Source organism: Ambystoma mexicanum, chromosome 10 (assembly GCF_040938575.1).
Source record: "Ambystoma mexicanum isolate Mex_15411 chromosome 10, UKY_AmexF1_1, whole genome shotgun sequence".
Taxonomy (NCBI): Eukaryota; Metazoa; Chordata; class Amphibia; order Caudata; family Ambystomatidae; genus Ambystoma; species Ambystoma mexicanum.
In genome coordinates this window covers 36,958,336-36,980,849 of record NC_090932.1, presented here as the reverse complement: position 1 = coordinate 36,980,849, position 22,514 = coordinate 36,958,336, and the positions used below count along the sequence as shown (strand labels likewise).

At 38.9% G+C, this 22,514-nt stretch overlaps 1 protein-coding gene across 3 annotated transcripts in view; it reads right to left on the bottom strand.

Moving 5' to 3' along the window:
- Positions 1-22,514, bottom strand: part of TMEM207 (transmembrane protein 207) — a 198,495-nt gene that overhangs the window by 56,537 nt on the left and 119,444 nt on the right. For 2 of the 3 annotated variants that reach the window (XM_069617450.1, XM_069617449.1), the window contains exons 2-3: positions 3,657-3,694; positions 3,520-3,564 (exon numbers count right to left, since the gene is read on the bottom strand). The exons of the other annotated variant lie outside the window; for it this stretch is intronic. In XM_069617450.1, coding sequence (XP_069473551.1) covers positions 3,520-3,564; positions 3,657-3,694 — 83 coding nt within the window. The remainder of the gene's footprint in view (positions 1-3,519; positions 3,565-3,656; positions 3,695-22,514) is intronic. 3 annotated transcript variants of the gene reach the window in all.

Genomic DNA, 22,514 nt, shown 5'->3' with positions numbered 1-22,514 from the left:
GTGCTAACAGCTTAAAGTGCACTTAACAGCGTTTGAATCAAGGAGCAGGTAAACAATTGGCTGTGTGTATTTGAGGCTGGCTATGACTTACTTCAAGTAAGGTAAGGTGAGGTAAGCGATCTTATATATAAGCCTTCTGCCAGTAATGTTGGCCTCCCTGCACATGGGTCTGTAAATAAAGAGTGTTGGGGTATTAGTCGGATAGCGTGAAGGCAGATATGGAAAACCTCTGGTGTTGATGAGTGCAGGTTGGAAGTGCCTGTTACCTGAGTGCCGATGTGAGTAACTCTGTCCTCTGGCATAAATTATAAACAGGTGTAGGCGTGCCACATGGGAGGCCCCCTTTATGAGAAGTAGCTATTGAAAGAATGGTTGAATGGTTGCTGCAAGAAAGAGCACAGGGTATAAGTATGTTAGGTATGTTAGACCTGTTTAGTGCTCTGATGTGAGTGAAGTGTAAAAGTTGAAACATTTTAGAGGTAAAAAATAGTAGTGGGATGTGAAGGGTGGGAAGAGATGGCGTGGTAGAATTCGTCATTTCTGAATTGTGGTTTGAAGAACATGCAGCAGGAGATCATGAAAGGACCGGTAAATCAGAGAGTGGTAGTCTCCTGTGGTTTCTGTCACTTGATGTAAAGTGGAGAAGAGCACTTAAGGGGCTGTTACAGTGAGGTGATTATTGTATCACAGATGATCACGTATTCCCAGTATGGGTAAGGTGTGGGTGTGGGTGAACTCCACTAAGTGTCAGGGGCCAGGGTTGTCAGCTGTCTTCTGTTGTTGGGGACTGTGCAAAGTGTTTCCATCTGGCAAGGGTGTAGAATCCCTGTCTTGTTTAATTTGCATTAAATGTATCATAAAATATAATACAATGTGGGTAATTCTCTCTCAGAGAAGGTGGTCTGCTGACCAGAACCCCCTCTCCATGAACTCCATGCCAAAAGCACAGTGCACACCTGTGCCCTGTTGAATTAGCAGCCTGACCTGCAGCACCTGCTCCCCTGTGGCACAGAGCTGGTTCTGTGTGCACAGGTTCCCTCTGACAGCTGCAGTGACAGCCAAGTGATTGCTGCACATGGCCTACATTTAAGATATGCACTCCTGTTCTCAAAACCACATAACTATACAAATGTTACCATCCTGTTGGCAGTAAACTATAATAAATACAAGCCATAAAGGAATTTAGGATATGGTGGGTAGTATCTCTCATATTTATTTAAGCCATATCACACTGATATCACACAAGTGTCAGCCCTGTGAGCTTATCTCAGCTGTGAAAGTGTTATGTGTATTCTGGTCAGATAGCCTGGCTTTGCCAGCTTGCAGGGCTGGAGATGGAATGTCTGGGCCTCACCTTTGATCCTTTGTCAGGTCTGGTAGCACCTCTCTCAAGCAGGACAGCCTCCCAGCAGGAGTTGTCCTGGGAAACATGCATCAAAGGGCAAACCCATCTTAAAGGACTAGCCTCACACCAGGATGCTACATACCAAAAGTCCTTTGATGCTATAGACAAGGGATGGGGGCGGAGTTAGTGTAGACAGAGGGAGCTCAGCGTAGTTGGAAGAAGATTCCACCATCTTGTTTTCTCTCTATTTCTTTATTTCCTTTCTGTCCTCTCCACTTCCTTTAGCAGAACGCACTTTGGGTATGTTGTTAGAATGCAATGCCAACTTGTCTCAAGAACAGCATTGGACTCCTTAAAGTAGGCTTGCTTTAGTCCAATTACCTGTGGACTTTTACCTTTAAAAGAATGGGTCTCCAACCACTTATTTGATTACCTCATGGACAAACACCAGAGGAAGAATTCGTTTTGACCTCTTTTGGGAAAGTTGATCTTTCCAAAGCCCTTAACTACTGAGATGAAGAAATAGGAGTCCAAAGCAGAGGCAAGCCCTGCTCCCTACCCATCCTCAGGGCACATTGGGGGTGAATCCTGCTGATAACCAGGGCTTTCCACTCTGTACCAACCATCTATAGGATGGAAGAGTAGAATCGGAAAGGACTCATCCTTTCCTATAGCCCCTGTATTGCGTCTTACAGCATCTGGAGGACCAGATCAGCCAAAGCTATTTGTTCTAATGCTTTAAATTGCTTGAACTGAATTCAAACTGTGTTCACTGGACTCAAAAGAAAGGCACTCACTGGTGCTGCTTTTGGCACTCCATCGAACTCGAACTGTTGCTGCATCGCACCTGTCAAACTGTTTTAATGTTTCATCATGCCATGGGGACCCGTCACCTGTTCAGCTCCTACAAGCTGCTCAGTGCTGCGGACCAAACTTGAACTGCAGCCTCTTCAAACCAAGCATCGGTTCACCAAGGTCACTGCATCAAACCGATGGACATCGACTCGATCCGCTGGAGCATTGTGTCACACACAGACCTGAACAGGTTACCAACATCTCAAACCACCTCGACTTACAATCCAACCCCAATTAACCATCCGAACTGCACAACCTCAATGCTGCCTTCAAACAACATCAAGCTCCTGAATAGAATTGACTTGTTGCTTGACCCAGCAAAACTCGCAGAACTGAACCTGGTTCTACCTGCACTGCAGCACAACTCAAACTCGGCTAGACCCTGTCAAACTCTCCAAGAACAACGGAAAGGTACGATCGACCAATAACTGCCCACATGATACGTTGTTGGGCCCTAAAGACTGGATATGCCACTTTCGCACTTAACAACTTATCTCTTTTACCTCTTTGGTTGCTTATTGCCTTCTATCCACTGCTTTCATTACCCAGAGTGCTTGTGTATTCTGTGTTCACTGAGGAGTGGGTTTTTGTAGTCTTTTTAATAGTTATTTGTACATTGCTGTGTTTGATTAAAGTATATATATATATATATATATATATATATATATATATATATATATATATATATATATATATATATATATATATATATATATTTATAGAACCTTGATTGGATATTCCTTGATTTTGGACTGTTGTACTTCGTCGTTTGGGTCACTACTGGATCACATTCACGCCCCTTCCTAGAGTATAGCCTTCCCCCGGCCGAAGTTACCACAAAAGGCCGAAGAGCTATATATCTCTTGGCTGTGCCTGTTTAACCCTTTATGACTGGGACCACTCTTGTTTTGTAGAAGCGTCAGGGCGGAGCAGGTGGTTTAGCCACCACTCATTCTTGTACTCCTGCAGAGCATAAGTCATTTTGTCATAAGCTGCTTGTGAGTGTGTAGAGAGATCAGGATGCCTGTATCATAACTGTCACATGTGATAGGACTATGTATTTACATAGCGCACTCTCACCCTTACAAAACGCACACGTCTTGTACCAAGTGTTATTTTGGCCCTCTCTCCCCTCGCTCTTTTTCAGTGTTGCCAGGTTCCTTGCCAGACCAATAAGGTGGCATCTTGTGCCCAGCTGGTGGCATCATACACAGTTGCTGAGTGTTGCCTGCCTTAGGAGCAACTTGGGACCATGACCACACAAATGGTTTACTGGTCTATTGCTTTTGGACGCATTTGGAGATCTGTGATATACTCACCACACATACCAGACAGTAAAGTGTGTTTCATTATAATCGACACACCTGGGGAGAGCAAGAAAATAAAGGTTATTAAACAGGCAGAAGTAGCATCCACAATGAGTGCCATTGGGCGAGCGTAGCGGGTGAACACTTACGTGTCTGTACCTCCACATCGCGGGTCGGAGAACACCACCTGCAAGTTGAGAAGGACTTGGTCACCAGTGGCTGAGATCACTCTCTGGGCACATACAGGTTACAGACAGTGCTTAAAAGAAACATCACACACAGTCATTTGAAAGAACGGATGAAAGGCAACCAAGTGCCCTTATTAAATCCAACTGCAATCCCAAGCACACATGTTCCTTTTATTGCCTTATATAACCATCACTGCCAGTTTACATTTTGCTAACTTAGTTCATCATTGCCAGTTTCCACTTAGCCCATCGATCACATCAAGAGCTAACTGCACCTGAATAGTACAAGGCTGCCAAGCTGAGGTGTCAGCTCTTTGCCTGCCACTTGGGAGGGGGCACACGAAGGTGGTGCACAAAGCGACTTCATTTCACTGATGATACTTTATAAGTCCATTATTAATACATAAAAAAACAAGACTTTACATCATGCACAGTTATCATATTCGACTCTGCTCACATAGCCGATCAGTTGCAGTTTCTTTTATGTCCAGTTGGCACTTTCGGTCCAGGGTCCAGTATTGCCACTTAGCACAATTACAATCATGCTAATTTGCATGGTACCATTCTGCACACAATTGACAGTTTCAGGTATGCACCGTCAGCTCATCGAGTCGCCTGTACATCATTGCTTCTGGTGGCCCTGGACGAAAGGGCAGCCCCATCTGAGAGAGCGGGGGTCTAGGACTTGGACAGCGTGCAGTGACACAACAGTGTGGACTCTGCCCCCAGGCAGTGTCTGCTGTTGTTCTGCAGGGTGTCTTCAAACCAGTAGCGTGCCTGTTTGGGGGGGGGCTTGCTTCTTTGTGGGCATGCACTTGACGTGCTACAGTTCGATTGGTCCAATCTGTGCTCCTCTTTCTGTGGGGACAATAACCTGCTCTGGCACCAGGGAACTAACTACCCGCCCCCGGCTTTGAAGTGGCACAAGGTGTGCATTGCTGCTGGTGGAAGAATCCACACAATGACTGCACGCGCACTGGTACCAACCGCAGCAGCAACCAGGTGTGGTCCTGGCCATAACCACTATGCAATTGCTGTGTTCACACCAACAACAACTGGACCATTGAGTCTACAATGCCTGTTGAGGCCCCAACACAGGGACGAGATGTCTGGCCATAGTGACAACAGTTGCTCCTGTGTCAAAAGTGGAGCTCACAGTGGCCATTTTGCCACTCCTAACCAGTGGTCGAAGTGAGCGGGAACGACCAGGAGCAGCGTTCCACTACTTTTATTTTTTTACTGTTAACAGTTTTATTATACTTTTAACACACTTCTCCACTTCATCACCCAATAGCAGGTCCAGTTAAAATTAGATGTGTTTCAACTCAATTGGCTGTCAACCAGCATGGCTGCAACCCTGGAAAGAATGTGTTGCACGTTTCAACCTTCATGCCTACTCTGTCACCTGCCGGGTCACAGCCCCACTAACTTTTTTGATGAACTTCTACCACTGTTCCCAACGCTCAGGCAACTCCTTTCATTGTGCCAGCCCTTTGATTGGCATGCATCTTGCCACTGTGCTGGCCCAAAAGACAACGTTTATGCCTGATGTGAGAGGAATCCCAGTCACCATCCTCTAACCACCCCAGTATGCTCCCAGTTGCTTTACTCTAGAATACTCTGCCAGTATATTTCCTTTTCACAGTACACTATCCCTTTGTCACGTTCCCAGTACATCCGATTTGCTATAACCCCAGTATACTTCTAGTTTGGCATTCTCAGTTGGCCCGGTGCCAGTACATTTCCCTTTTAAGCATACGAGTACATTCCCAGTTCATATAACCAGCCGAAGTCCAAGTTTGACAATTATAGAAACCATACAGTTTGATCATACAGAATATCCTTATTTGCACTAGCCCAGTGTATTAACAGTTATACAGCAGCAGTATATTACCAGTTTTCACTATGCCAATATATTCCCAGATATACAGCAGCAGAATATTACCAGTTTGCACTATGCCAATATACTCCATTTATACAGCAGCAGTATATTACCAGTTTGCACTATGCCAATATACTCCCAGTTATACAGCGGCAGTATATTACCAGTTTGCACTATTCCAATATACTCCCAGTTATACAGCAGCAGTATATTACCAGTTTTCACTATGTCAATATATTCCCAGATATACAGCAGCAGAATATTACCAGTTTGCACTATGCCAATATACTCCCAGTTATACAGCAGCAGTATATTACCAGTTTGCACTATGCCAATATACTCCCAGTTATACAGCGGCAGTATATTACCAGTTTGCACTATTCCAAAATAATCCCAGTTATACAGTGGCAGTATATTACCAGTTTGCACTCTGACAATATAATCCCAGTTATTCAGCAGCAGTATATTACCAGTTTGCACTATTCCAATAAAATTCCAGTTATACCGCAGCAGTATATTACTAGTTTGCACTATGCCAATATATTCCCAGTTATACAGCAGCGGAATATTACCAGATTTCACTATGCCAATATATTCCCAGTTATACAGCAGCGGAATATTACCAGTTTGCACTATGCCAATATATTCCTAGTTATACAGCGGCAGTATATTACCAGTTTGCACTATTCCAATATACTCCCAGTTATACAGCAGCAGTATATTACCAGTTTCTAATATGCCAATATATTCCCAGTTATACAGCGGCAGTATATTACCAGTTTGCACTATTCCATATATATTCCCAGTTATACAGCAGCCGTATATTACCAGTTTTCACTATGCCAATATATTCCCAGTTATACAGCAGCAGAATATTAACAGTTTGCACTATGCCAATATATTCCCAGTTATACAGCAGCAGAACATTACCAGTTTGTACTATGCCAATATATTCCCAGTTATACAGCGGCAGTATATTACCAGTTTGCACTATGCCAATATATTCCCAATTATACAGCAGCAGTATATTACCAGTTTGCACTATGCAAATATATTACCAGTTATACAGTGGCAGCACCAGTTTGCACTATTCCAATATATTCCCAGTTATACAGTGGCAGAATATTACCAGTTTGCACTATGCCAATAAAATTCCAGTTATACAGCAGCAGTATATTACCAGTTTGCACGATTCCAATATATTCCCAGTTATACAGCAGCAGTATATTACCAGTTTGCACTATGCCAATAAAATTCCAGTTATACAGCAGCAGTATATTACCAGTTTGCACTATTCCAATATATTCCCAGTTACGCGGTGGCAGCATATTACCAGTATGCACTATTCCAATAAAATTCCAGTTATACAGCAGCAGTATATTACCAGTTCGCACTATGCCAATATATTCCCAATTATACAGCGGCAGTACCAGTTTGCACTATTCCAATATATTCCCAGTTATAGAGCAGCAGTATATTACCAGTTTGCACTATGCCAATAAAATTCCAGTTATACAGCAGCAGTATATTACCAGTTTGCACTATGCCAATATATATTCCCAGTTATACAGCAGCAGTATATCACCAGTTTGCACTATGCTAATATATTCCCAGTTATACAGCAGCAGTATGTTACCAGTTTGCACTATGCCAATACAATTCCAGTTATACAGCAGCAGTATATTACCAGTTTGCACTATTCCAATATATTGCCAGTTATACAGCCACAGTATATTACCAGTTTGCACTATGCCAATATATTGCCAGTTATACAGCCACAGTATATTACCAGTTTTCACTATGCCAATATATTCCCAGATTACAGCAGCAGAATATTACCAGTTTGCACTATGCCAATATACTCCCAGTTATACCGCAGCATATATTACTAGTTTGCACTATGCCAATATACTCCCAGTTATACAGCAGCAGTATATTACCAGTTTTCACTATGCCAATATATTCCCAGATATACAACAGCAGAATATTACCAGTTTGCACTATGCCAACATACTCCATTCATTCAGCAGCAGTATATTACCAGTTTGCACTATGCCAATATACTCCCAGTTATACAGTGGCAGTATATTACCAGTTTGCACTATTCCAATATACTCCCAGATATACAGCAGCAGTATATTACCAGTTTTCACTATGTCAATATATTCCCAGATACACAGCAGCAGAATATTAACAGTTTGCACTATGCCAATATACTCCCAGTTATACAGCAGCAGTATATTACCAGTTTGCACTATGCCAATATACTCCCAGTTATACAGCGGCAGTATATTACCAGTTGGCACTATTCCAATATACTCCCAGTTATACAGCGGCAGTATATTACCAGTTTGCACTATTCCACAATAATCCCAGTTATACAGTGGCAGTATATTACCAGTTTGCACTATGACAATATAATCCCAGTTATACAGCAGCAGTATATTACTAGTTTGCACTATGCCAATATATTCCCAGTTATACAGCAGCGGAATATTACCAGTTTGCACTATTCCAATATATTCCCAGTTATACAGCAGAGGAATATTACCGGTTTGCACTATGCCAATATATTCCCAGTTATACAACAGCAGTATATTTCCAGGTTGCACTATTCCATATATATTCCCAGTTATACAGCAGCAGTATATTACCAGTTTTCACTATGCCAATATATTCCCAGTTATACAGTAGCAGAATATTACCAGTTTGTACTATGCCAATATATTCCCAGTTATACAGCGGCAGTATATTACCAGTTTGCACTATGCCAATATATTGCCAGTTATGCAGCAGCAGTATATTACCAGTTTGCACTATTCCATATATATTCCCAGTTATGCAGCAGCAGTATATAACCAGTTTTCACTATGCCAATATATTCCCAGTTATACAGCAGGAGAATATTACCAGTTTGTAATATGCCAATATATTCCCAATTATACAGCGGCAGTATATTACCAGTTTGCACTATGCCAATATATTGCCAGTTATTCAGCAGCAGTATATTACCAGTTTGCACTATGCCAATATATTGCCAGTTATACAGCGGCAGTATATTACCAGTTTGTACTATGCCAATATATTGCCAGTTATGCAGCAGCAGTATATTACCAGTTTGCACTATGCCAATATATTGCCAGTTATACAGCAGCAGAATATTACCAGTTTGCACTATGCCAATATATTGCCAGTTATGCAGCAGCAGTATATTACCAGTTTGCACGATGCCAATATATTGCCAGTTATACAGCAGCAGTATATTACCAGTTTGCACTATGCCAATATATTGCTAGTTATACAGCAGCAGCATATTTCCAGTTTGCACTATTCCAAAATAATCCCAGTTATACATCGGCAGTATATTACCAGTTTGCACTATGACAATATAATCCCAGTTATTCAGCAGCAGTATATTACCAGTTTGCACTATGCCAATAAAATTCCAGTTTAACCGCAGCAGTATATTACTAGTTTGCACTATGCCAATATATTCCCAGTTATACAGCAGCGGAATTTTACCAGTTTGCACTATGCCAATATATTCCCAGTTATACAGCAGCAGTATATTACCAGTTTTCACTATTCCATATATATTCCCAGTTATACAGCGGCAGTATATTACCAGTTTTCACTATGCCAATATATTCCCAGTTATACAGCTGCAGAATATTACCAGTTTGTACTATGCCAATATATTCCCAGTTATACAGCGGCAGTATTTTACCAGTTTGCACGATTCCATATAAATTCCCAGTTATACAGCAGCAGTATATTACCAGTTTTCACTATGCCAATATATTCCCAGTTATACAGCAGCAGAATATTACCAGTTTGTACTATGCCAATATATTCCCAGTTATACAGCGGCAATATATTACCAGTTTGCACTATTCCAATATACTCCCAGTTATACAGCAGCAGTATATTACCAGTTTCTACTATGCCAATATACTCCCAGTTATACAGCAGCAGTATATTACCAGTTTGCACTATTCCATATATATTCCCAGTTATACAGCAGCAGTATATTACCAGTTTTCACTATGCCAATATATTCCCAGTTATACAGCAGCAGAATATTACCAGTTTGCACTATGCCAATATATTCCCAGTTATACAGCAGCAGAATATTACCAATTTGTACTATGCCAATATATTCCCAGTTATACAGCGGCAGTATATTACCAGTTTTCACTATTCCAATATACTCCCAGTTATACAGCAGCAGTATATTACCAGTTTCTACTATGCCAATATATTCCCAGTTATACAGCGGCAGTATATTACCAGTTTGCACTATTCCATATATATTCCCAGTTATACAGCAGCCGTATATTACCAGTTTTCACTATGCAAATATATTCCCAGTTATACAGCAGCAGAATATTACCAGTTTGCACTATGCCAATATATTCCCAGTTATACAGCAGCAGAACATTACCAGTTTGTACTATGCCAATATATTCCCAGTTATACAGCGGCAGTATATTACCAGTTTGCACTATGCCAATATATTCCCAATTATACAGCAGCAGTATATTACCAGTTTGCACTATGCAAATATATTACCAGTTATACAGTGGCAGCACCAGTTTGCACTATTCCAATATATTCCCAGTTATACAGCGGCAGAATATTACCAGTTTGCACTATGCCAATAAAATTCCAGTTATACAGCAGCAGTATATTACCAGTTTGCACGATTCCAATATATTCCCAGTTATACAGCAGCAGTATATTACCAGTTTGCACTATGCCAATAAAATTCCAGTTATACAGCAGCAGTATATTACCAGTTTGCACTATTCCAATATATTCCCAGTTACGCGGTGGCAGCATATTACCAGTATGCACTATTCCAATAAAATTCCAGTTATACAGCAGCAGTATATTACCAGTTCGCACTATGCCAATATATTCCCAATTATACAGCGGCAGTACCAGTTTGCACTATTCCAATATATTCCCAGTTATAGAGCAGCAGTATATTACCAGTTTGCACTATGCCAATAAAATTCCAGTTATACAGCAGCAGTATATTACCAGTTTGCACTATGCCAATATATTCCCAGTTACACAGCGGCAGTATATTACCAGTTTGCACTATGCCAATATATATTCCCAGTTATACAGCAGCAGTATATCACCAGTTTGCACTATGCTAATATATTCCCAGTTATACAGCAGCAGTATGTTACCAGTTTGCACTATGCCAATACAATTCCAGTTATACAGCAGCAGTATATTACCAGTTTGCACTATTCCAATATATTGCCAGTTATACAGCCACAGTATATTACCAGTTTGCACTATGCCAATATATTGCCAGTTATACAGCCACAGTATATTACCAGTTTTCACTATGCCAATATATTCCCAGATTACAGCAGCAGAATATTACCAGTTTGCACTATGCCAATATACTCCCAGTTATACCGCAGCAGTATATTACTAGTTTGCACTATGCCAATATACTCCCAGTTATACAGCAGCAGTATATTACCAGTTTTCACTATGCCAATATATTCCCAGATATACAACAGCAGAATATTACCAGTTTGCACTATGCCAATATACTCCATTCATTCAGCAGCAGTATATTACCAGTTTGCACTATGCCAATATACTCCCAGTTATACAGTGGCAGTATATTACCAGTTTGCACTATTCCAATGTACTCCCAGATATACAGCAGCAGTATATTACCAGTTTTCACTATGTCAATATATTCCCAGATACACAGCAGCAGATTATTAACAGTTTGCACTATGCCAATATACTCCCAGTTATACAGCAGCAGTATATTACCAGTTTGCACTATGCCAATATACTCCCAGTTATACAGCGGCAGTATATTACCAGTTGGCACTATTCCAATATACTCCCAGTTATACAGCGGCAGTATATTACCAGTTTGCACTATTCCAAAATAATCCCAGTTATACAGTGGCAGTATATTACCAGTTTGCACTATGACAATATAATCCCAGTTATACAGCAGCAGTATATTACTAGTTTGCACTATGCCAATATATTCCCAGTTATACAGCAGCGGAATATTACCAGTTTGCACTATTCCAATATATTCCCAGTTATACAGCAGAGGAATATTACCGGTTTGCACTATGCCAATATATTCCCAGTTATACAACAGCAGTATATTTCCAGTTTGCACTATTCCATATATATTCCCAGTTATACAGCAGCAGTATATTACCAGTTTTCACTATGGCAATATATTCCCAGTTATACAGTAGCAGAATATTACCAGTTTGTACTATGCCAATATATTCCCAGTTATACAGCGGCAGTATATTACCAGTTTGCACTATGCCAATATATTGCCAGTTATGCAGCAGCAGTATATTACCAGTTTGCACTATTCCATATATATTCCCAGTTATGCAGCAGCAGTATATAACCAGTTTTCACTATGCCAATATATTCCCAGTTATACAGCAGGAGAATATTACCAGTTTGTAATATGCCAATATATTCCCAATTATACAGCGGCAGTATATTACCAGTTTGCACTATGCCAATATATTGCCAGTTATTCAGCAGCAGTATATTACCAGTTTACACTATGCCAATATATTGCCAGTTATACAGCGGCAGTATATTACCAGTTTGTACTATGCCAATATATTGCCAGTTATGCAGCAGCAGTATATTACCAGTTTGCACTATACCAATATATTGCCAGTTATACAGCAGCAGAATATTACCAGTTTGCACTATGCCAATATATTGCCAGTTATGCAGCAGCAGTATATTACCAGTTTGCACGATGCCAATATATTGCCAGTTATACAGCAGCAGTATATTACCAGTTTGCACTATGCCAATATATTGCTAGTTATACAGCAGCAGCATATTTCCAGTTTGCACTATTCCAAAATAATCCCAGTTATACATCGGCAGTATATTACCAGTTTGCACTATGACAATATAATCCCAGTTATACAGCAGCAGTATATTACCAGTTTGCACTATGCCAATATATTGCCAGTTATTCAGCAGCAGTATATTACCAGTTTGCACTATGCCAATAAAATTCCAGTTAAACCGCAGCAGTATATTACTAGTTTGCACTATGCCAATATATTCCCAGTTATACAGCAGCGGAATATTACCAGTTTGCACTATGCCAATATATTTCCAGTTATACAGCAGCAGTATATTACCAGTTTTCACTATTCCATATATATTCCCAGTTATACAGCGGCAGTATATTACCAGTTTTCACTATGCCAATATATTCCCAGTTATACAGCTGCAGAATATTACCAGTTTGTACTATGCCAATATATTCCCAGTTATACAGCGGCAGTATATTACCAGTTTGCACGATTCCATATATATTCCCAGTTATACAGCAGCAGTATATTACCAGTTTTCACTAAGCCAATATATTCCCAGTTATACAGCGGCAGTATATTACCAGTTTGCACTATTCCAATATACTCCCAGTTATACAGCAGCAGTATATTACCAGTTTCTACTATGCCAATATATTCCCAGTTATACAGCAGCAGTATGTTACCAGTTTGCACTATGCCAATACAATTCCAGTTATACAGCAGCAGTATATTACCAGTTTGCACTATTCCAATATATTGCCAGTTATACAGCCACAGAATATTACCAGTTTGCACTATGCCAATATATTGCCAGTTATACAGCCACAGTATATTACCAGTTTTCACTATGCCAATATATTCCCAGATTACAGCAGCAGAATATTACCAGTTTGCACTATGCCAATATACTCCCAGTTATACCGCAGCAGTATATTACTAGTTTGCACTATGCCAATATACTCCCAGTTATACAGCAGCAGTATATTACCAGTTTTCACTATGCCAATATATTCCCAGATATACAACAGCAGAATATTACCAGTTTGCACTATGCCAATATACTCCATTCATTCAGCAGCAGTATATTACCAGTTTGCACTATGCCAATATACTCCCAGTTATACAGTGGCAGTATATTACCAGTTTGCACTATTCCAATATACTCCCAGATATACAGCAGCAGTATATTACCAGTTTTCACTATGTCAATATATTCCCAGATACACAGCAGCAGAATATTAACAGTTTGCACTATGCCAATATACTCCCAGTTATACAGCAGCAGTATATTACCAGTTTGCACTATGCCAATATACTCCCAGTTATACAGCGGCAGTATATTACCAGTTGGCACTATTCCAATATACTCCCAGTTATACAGCGGCAGTATATTACCAGTTTGCACTATTCCAAAATAATCCCAGTTATACAGTGGCAGTATATTACCAGTTTGCACTATGACAATATAATCCCAGTTATACAGCAGCAGTATATTACTAGTTTGCACTATGCCAATATATTCCCAGTTATACAGCAGCGGAATATTACCAGTTTGCACTATTCCAATATATTCCCAGTTATACAGCAGAGGAATATTACCGGTTTGCACTATGCCAATATATTCCCAGTTATACAACAGCAGTATATTTCTAGTTTGCACTATTCCATATATATTCCCAGTTATACAGCAGCAGTATATTACCAGTTTTCACTATGCCAATATATTCCCAGTTATACAGTAGCAGAATATTACCAGTTTGTACTATGCCAATATATTCCCAGTTATACAGCGGCAGTATATTACCAGTTTGCACTATGCCAATATATTGCCAGTTATGCAGCAGCAGTATATTACCAGTTTGCACTATTCCATATATATTCCCAGTTATGCAGCAGCAGTATATAACCAGTTTTCACTATGCCAATATATTCCCAGTTATACAGCAGGAGAATATTACCAGTTTGTAATATGCCAATATATTCCCAATTATACAGCGGCAGTATATTACCAGTTTGCACTATGCCAATATATTGCCAGTTATTCAGTAGCAGTATATTACCAGTTTGCACTATGCCAATATATTGCCAGTTATACAGCGGCAGTATATTACCAGTTTGTACTATGCCAATATATTGCCAGTTATGCAGCAGCAGTATATTACCAGTTTGCACTATGCCAATATATTGCCATTTATACAGCAGCAGAATATTACCAGTTTGCACTATGCCAATATATTGCCAGTTATGCAGCAGCAGTATATTACCAGTTTGCACAATGCCAATATATTGCCAGTTATACAGCAGCAGTATATTACCAGTTTGCACTATGCCAATATATTGCTAGTTATACAGCAGCAGCATATTTCCAGTTTGCACTATTCCAAAATAATCCCAGTTATACATCGGCAGTATATTACCAGTTTGCACTATGACAATATAATCCCAGTTATACAGCAGCAGTATATTACCAGTTTGCACTATGCCAATATATTGCCAGTTTTTCAGCAGCAGTACATTACCAGTTTGCACTATGCCAATAAAATTCCAGTTAAACCGCAGCAGTATATTACTAGTTTGCACTATGCCAATATATTCCCAGTTATACAGCAGCGGAATATTACCAGTTTGCACTATGCCAATATATTCCCAGTTATACAGCAGCAGTATATTACCAGTTTTCACTATTCCATATATATTCCCAGTTATACAGCGGCAGTATATTACCAGTTTTCACTATGCCAATATATTCCCAGTTATACAGCTGCAGAATATTACCAGTTTGTACTATGCCAATATATTCCCAGTTATACAGCGGCAGTATATTACCAGTTTGCACGATTCCATATATATTCCCAGTTATACAGCAGCAGTATATTACCAGTTTTCACTATGCCAATATATTCCCAGTTATACAGCAGCAGAATATTACCAGTTTGTACTATGCCAATATATTCCCAGTTATACAGCAGCAATATATTACCAGTTTGCACTATTCCAATATACTCCCAGTTATACAGCAGCAGTATATTACCAGTTTCTACTATGCCAATATATTCCCAGTTATACAGCAGCAGTATATTACCAGTTTGCACTATTCCATATATATTCCCAGTTATACAGCAGCAGTATATTACCAGTTTTCACTATGCCAATATATTCCCAGTTATACAGCAGCAGAATATTACCAGCTTTCACTATGCCAATATATCCCCAGTTATACAGCGGCAGGATATTACCAGTTTGCACTATGCCAATATATTCCCGGTTATACAGCAGCAGTATATTACCAGTTTGCACTATGCCAATATTTTCCCAATAATACAGCGGCAGTACCAGTTTGCACTATTCCAATATATTCCCACTTATAGAGCAGCAGTATATTACCAGTTTGCACTATGCCAATAAAATTCCAGTTATACAGCAGCAGTATATTACCAGTTTGCACTATGCCAATATATTCCCAGTTACACAGCGGCAGTATATTACCAGTTTGCACTATGCCAATATATTACCAGTTTTATGGCGGCAGTATATTACCAGTTTGCACTATTCCATATATATTCCCAGTTATACAGCAGCAGTATATCACCAGTTTGCACTATGCTAATATATTCACAGTTATACAGCAGCAGTATATTACCAGTTTGCACTATTCCAATAAAATTCCAGTTATACCGCAGCAGTATATTACTAGTTTGCACTATGCCAATATATTCCCAGTTATACAGCAGCGGAATATTACTAGTTTGCACTATGCCAATATATTCCCAGTTATACAGCAGCGGAATATTACCAGTTTTCACTATGCCAATATATTCCCAGTTATACAGCAGCGGAATATTACCAGTTTGCACTATGCAATATATTCCCAGTTATACAGCAGCAGTATATTACCAGTTTGCACTATTCCATATATATTCCCAGTTATACAGCAGCAGAATATTACCAGTTTGTACTATGCCAATATATTCCCACTTATACAGCTGCAGTATATTACCAGTTTGCACTATTCCATATATATTCCCAGTTATACAGCAGCAGTATATTACCAGTTTTCACTATGCCAATATATTCCCAGTTATACAGCAGGAGAATATTACCAGTTTCTACTATGCCAATATATTCCCAGTTATACAGCGGCAGTATATTACCAGTTTGCACTATTCCAATATACTCCCAGTTATACAGCAGCAGTATATTACCAGTTTGTACTATGCCAATATATTGCCAGTTATACAGCAGCAGTATATTACCAGTTTGCACTATGCCAATATATTGCCAGTTATACAGCAGCAGTATATTACCAGTTTGCACTATGCCAATATATTGCCAGTTATACAGCAGCAGCATATTATCAGTTTGTACTATGCCAATATATTCCCAGGCATACAGCGGCAGTATATTACCAGTTTGCATTATGCCAATATATTACCAGTTATACAGCAGCAGTATATTACCAGTTTGCACTATTCCAAAATAATCCCAGTTATACAGCAGCAGTATATTACCCGTTTGCACTATGCCAATATATTGCCAGTTATTCAGCAGCAGTATATTACCAGTTTGCACTATTCCAATAAAATTCCAGTTATACCGCAGCAGTATATTACTAGTTTGCACTATGCCAATATATTCCCAGTTATACAGCAGCGGAATATTACCAGTTTGCACTATGCCAATATATTCCCAGTTATACAGCAGCAGTATATTACCAGTTTGCACTATTCCATATATATTCCCAATTGTACAGCAGCAGTATATTACCAGTTTTCACTATGCCAATATATTCCCAGTTATACAGCAGCAGAATATTACCAGTTTGTACTATGCCAATATATTCCCAGTTATACAGCGGCAGTATATTACCAGTTTGCACTATTCCATATATATTCCCAGTTATACAGCAGCAGTATATTACCAGTTTTCACTATGCCAATATATTCCCAGTTATACAGCAGCAGAATATTACCAGTTTGTACTATGCCAATATATTCCCAGTTATACAGCGGCAGTATATTACCAGTTTGCACTATTCCAATATACTCCCAGTTATACAGCAGCAGTATATTACCAGTTTCTACTATGCCAATATATTCCCAGTTATACAGCGGCAGTATATTACCAGTTTGCACTATTCCATATATATTCCCAGTTATACAGCAGCCGTATATTACCAGTTTTCACTATGCCAATATATTCCCAGTTATACAGCAGCAGAATATTACCAGTTTGCACTATGCCAATATATTCCCAGTTATACAGCAGCAGAATATTACCAGTTTGCACTATTCCATATATATTCCCAATTGTACAGCAGCAGTATATTACCAGTTTTCACTATGCCAATATATTCCCAGTTATACAGCAGCAGAATATTACCAGTTTGTACTATGCCAATATATTCCCAGTTATACAGCGGCAATATATTACCAGTTTGCACTATTCCATATATATTCCCAGTTATACAGCAGCAGTATATTACCAGTTTTCACTATGCCAATATATTCCCAGTTATACAGCAGCAGAATATTACCAGTTTGTACTATGCCAATATATTCCCAGTTATACAGCGGCAGTATATTACCAGTTTGCACTATTCCAATATACTCCCAGTTATACAGCAGCAGTATATTACCAGTTTCTACTATGCCAATATATTCCCAGTTATACAGCGGCAGTATATTACCAGTTTGCACTATTCCATATATATTCCCAGTTATACAGCAGCCGTATATTACCAGTTTTCACTATGCCAATATATTCCCAGTTATACAGCAGCAGAATATTACCAGTTTGCACTATGCCAATATATTCCCAGTTATACAGCAGCAGAATATTACCAGTTTGTACTATGCCAATATATTCCCAGTTATACAGCGGCAGTATATTACCAGTTTGCACTATGCCAATATATTCCCAATTATACAGCAGCAGTATATTACCAGTTTGCACTATGCAAATATATTACCAGTTATACAGTGGCAGCACGAGTTTGCACTATTCCAATATATTCCCAGTTATACAGCGGCAGAATATTACCAGTTTGCACTATGCCAATAAAATTCCAGTTATACAGCAGCAGTATATTACCAGTTTGCACGATTCCAATATATTCCCAGTTATACAGCAGCAGTATATTACCAGTTTGCACTATGCAAATAAAATTCCAGCTATACAGCAGCAGTATATTACCAGTTTGCACTATTCCAATATATTCCCAGTTAAGCGGTGGCAGCATATTACCAGTATGCACTATTCCAATAAAATTCCAGTTATACAGCAGCAGTATATTACCAGTTCGCACTATGCCAATATATTCCCAATTATACAGCGGCAGTACCAGTTTGCACTATTCCAATATATTCCCAGTTAAAGAGCAGCAGTATATTACCAGTTTGCACTATGCCAATAAAATTCCAGTTATACAGCAGCAGTATATTACCAGTTTGCACTATGCCAATATATTCCCAGTTACATAGCGGCAGTATATTACCAGTTTGCATTATGCCAATATATATTCCCAGTTATACAGCAGCAGTATGTTACCAGTTTGCACTATGCCAATACAATTCCAGTTATACAGCAGCAGTATATTACCAGTTTGCACTATTCCAATATATTGCCAGTTATACAGCCACAGTATATTACCAGTTTGCACTATGCCAGTATATTGCCAGTTATACAGCCACAGTATATTACCAGTTTTCACTATGCCAATATATTCCCAGATTACAGCAGCAGAATATTACCAGTTTGCACTATGCAATATACTCCCAGTTATACAGTGGCAGTATATTACCAGTTTGCACTATTCCAATATACTCCCAGATATACAGCAGCAGTATATTACCAGTTTTCACAATGTCAATATATTCCCAGATACACAGCAGCAGAATTTTAACAGTTTGCACTATGCCAATATACTCCCAGTTATACAGCAGCAGTATATTACCAGTTTGCACTATGCCAATATACTCCCAGTTATACAGCGGCAGTATATTACCAGTTGGCACTATTCCAATATACTCCCAGTTATACAGCGGCAGTATATTACCAGTTTGCACTATTCCAAAATAATCCCAGTTATACAGTGGCAGTATATTACCAGTTTGCACTATGACAATATAATCCCAGTTATACAGCAGCAGTATATTACTAGTTTGCACTATGCCAATATATTCCCAGTTATACAGCAGCGGAATATTACCAGTTTGCACTATTCCAATATATTCCCAGTTATACAGCAGAGGAATATTACCGGTTTGCACTATGCCAATATATTCCCAGTTATACAACAGCAGTATATTTCCAGTTTGCACTATTCCATATATATTCCCAGTTATACAGCAGCAGTATATTACCAGTTTTCACTATGGCAATATATTCCCAGTTATACAGTAGCAGAATATTACCAGTTTGTACTATGCCAATATATTCCCAGTTATACAGCGGCAGTATATTACCAGTTTGCACTATGCCAATATATTGCCAGTTATGCAGCAGCAGTATATTACCAGTTTGCACTATTCCATATATATTCCCAGTTATGCAGCAGCAGTATATAACCAGTTTTCACTATGCCAATATATTCCCAGTTATACAGCAGGAGAATATTACCAGTTTGTAATATGCCAATATATTCCCAATTATACAGCGGCAGTATATTACCAGTTTGCACTATGCCAATATATTGCCAGTTATTCAGCAGCAGTATATTACCAGTTTGCACTATGCCAATATATTGCCAGTTATACAGCGGCAGTATATTACCAGTTTGTACTATGCCAATATATTGCCAGTTATGCAGCAGCAGTATATTACCAGTTTGCACTATACCAATATATTGCCAGTTATACAGCAGCAGAATATTACCAGTTTGCACTATGCCAATATATTGCCAGTTATGCAGCAGCAGTTTATTACCAGTTTGCACGATGCCAATATATTGCCAGTTATACAGCAGCAGTATATTACCAGTTTGCACTATGCCAATATATTGCTAGTTATACAGCAGCAGCATATTTCCAGTTTGCACTATTCCAAAATAAACCCAGTTATACATCGGCAGTATATTACCAGTTTGCACTATGACAATATAATCCCAGTTATACAGCAGCAGTATATTACCAGTTTGCACTATGCCAATATATTGCCAGTTATTCAGCAGCAGTATATTACCAGTTTGCACTATGCCAATAAAATTCCAGTTAAACCGCAGCAGTATATTACTAGTTTGCACTATGCCAATATATTCCCAGTTATACAGCAGCGGAATATTACCAGTTTGCACTATGCCAATATATTCCCAGTTATACAGCAGCAGTATATTACCAGTTTTCACTATTCCATATATATTCCCAGTTATAAAGCGGCAGTATATTACCAGTTTTCACTATGCCAATATATTCCCAGTTATACAGCTGCAGAATATTACCAGTTTGTACTATGCCAATATATTTCCAGTTATACAGCGGCAGTATATTACCAGTTTGCACGATTCCATATATATTCCCAGTTATACAGCAGCAGTATATTACCAGTTTTCACTATGCCAATATATTCCCAGTTATACAGCGGCAGTATATTACCAGTTTGCACTATTCCAATATACTCCCAGTTATACAGCAGCAGTATATTACCAGTTTCTACTATGCCAATATATTCCCAGTTATACAGCAGCAGTATGTTACCAGTTTGCACTATGCCAATACAATTCCAGTTATACAGCAGCAGTATATTACCAGTTTGCACTATTCCAATATATTGCCAGTTATACAGCCACAGTATATTACCAGTTTGCACTATGCCAATATATTGCCAGTTATACAGCCACAGTATATTACCAGTTTTCACTATGCCAATATATTCCCAGATTACAGCAGCAGAATATTACCAGTTTGCACTATGCCAATATACTCCCAGTTATACCGCAGCAGTATATTACTAGTTTGCACTATGCCAATATACTCCCAGTTATACATCAGCAGTATATTACCAGTTTTCACTATGCCAATATATTCCCAGATATACAACAGCAGAATATTACCAGTTTGCACTATGCCAATATACTCCATTCATTCAGCAGCAGTATATTACCAGTTTGCACTATGCCAATATACTCCCAGTTATACAGTGGCAGTATATTACCAGTTTGCACTATTCCAATATACTCCCAGATATACAGCAGCAGTATATTACCAGTTTTCACTATGTCAATATATTCCCAGATACACAGCAGCAGAATATTAACAGTTTGCACTATGCCAATATACTCCCAGTTATACAGCAGCAGTATATTACCAGTTTGCACTATGCCAATATACTCCCAGTTATACAGCGGCAGTATATTACCAGTTGGCACTATTCCAATATACTCCCAGTTATACAGCGGCAGTATATTACCAGTTTGCACTATTCCAAAATAATCCCAGTTATACAGTGGCAGTATATTACCAGTTTGCACTATGACAATATAATCCCAGTTATACAGCAGCAGTATATTACTAGTTTGCACTATGCCAATATATTCCCAGTTATACAGCAGCGGAATATTACCAATTTGCACTATTCCAATATATTCCCAGTTATACAGCAGAGGAATATTACCGGTTTGCACTATGCCAATATATTCCCAGTTATACAACAGCAGTATATTTCTAGTTTGCACTATTCCATATATATTCCCAGTTATACAGCAGCAGTATATTACCAGTTTTCACTATGCCAATATATTCCCAGTTATACAGTAGCAGAATATTACCAGTTTGTACTATGCCAATATATTCCCAGTTATACAGCGGCAGTATATTACCAGTTTGCACTATGCCAATATATTGCCAGTTATGCAGCAGCAGTATATTACCAGTTTGCACTATTCCATATATATTCCCAGTTATGCAGCAGCAGTATATAACCAGTTTTCACTATGCCAATATATTCCCAGTTATACAGCAGGAGAATATTACCAGTTTGTAATATGCCAATATATTCCCAATTATACAGCGGCAGTATATTACCAGTTTGCACTATGCCAATATATTGCCAGTTATTCAGCAGCAGTATATTACCAGT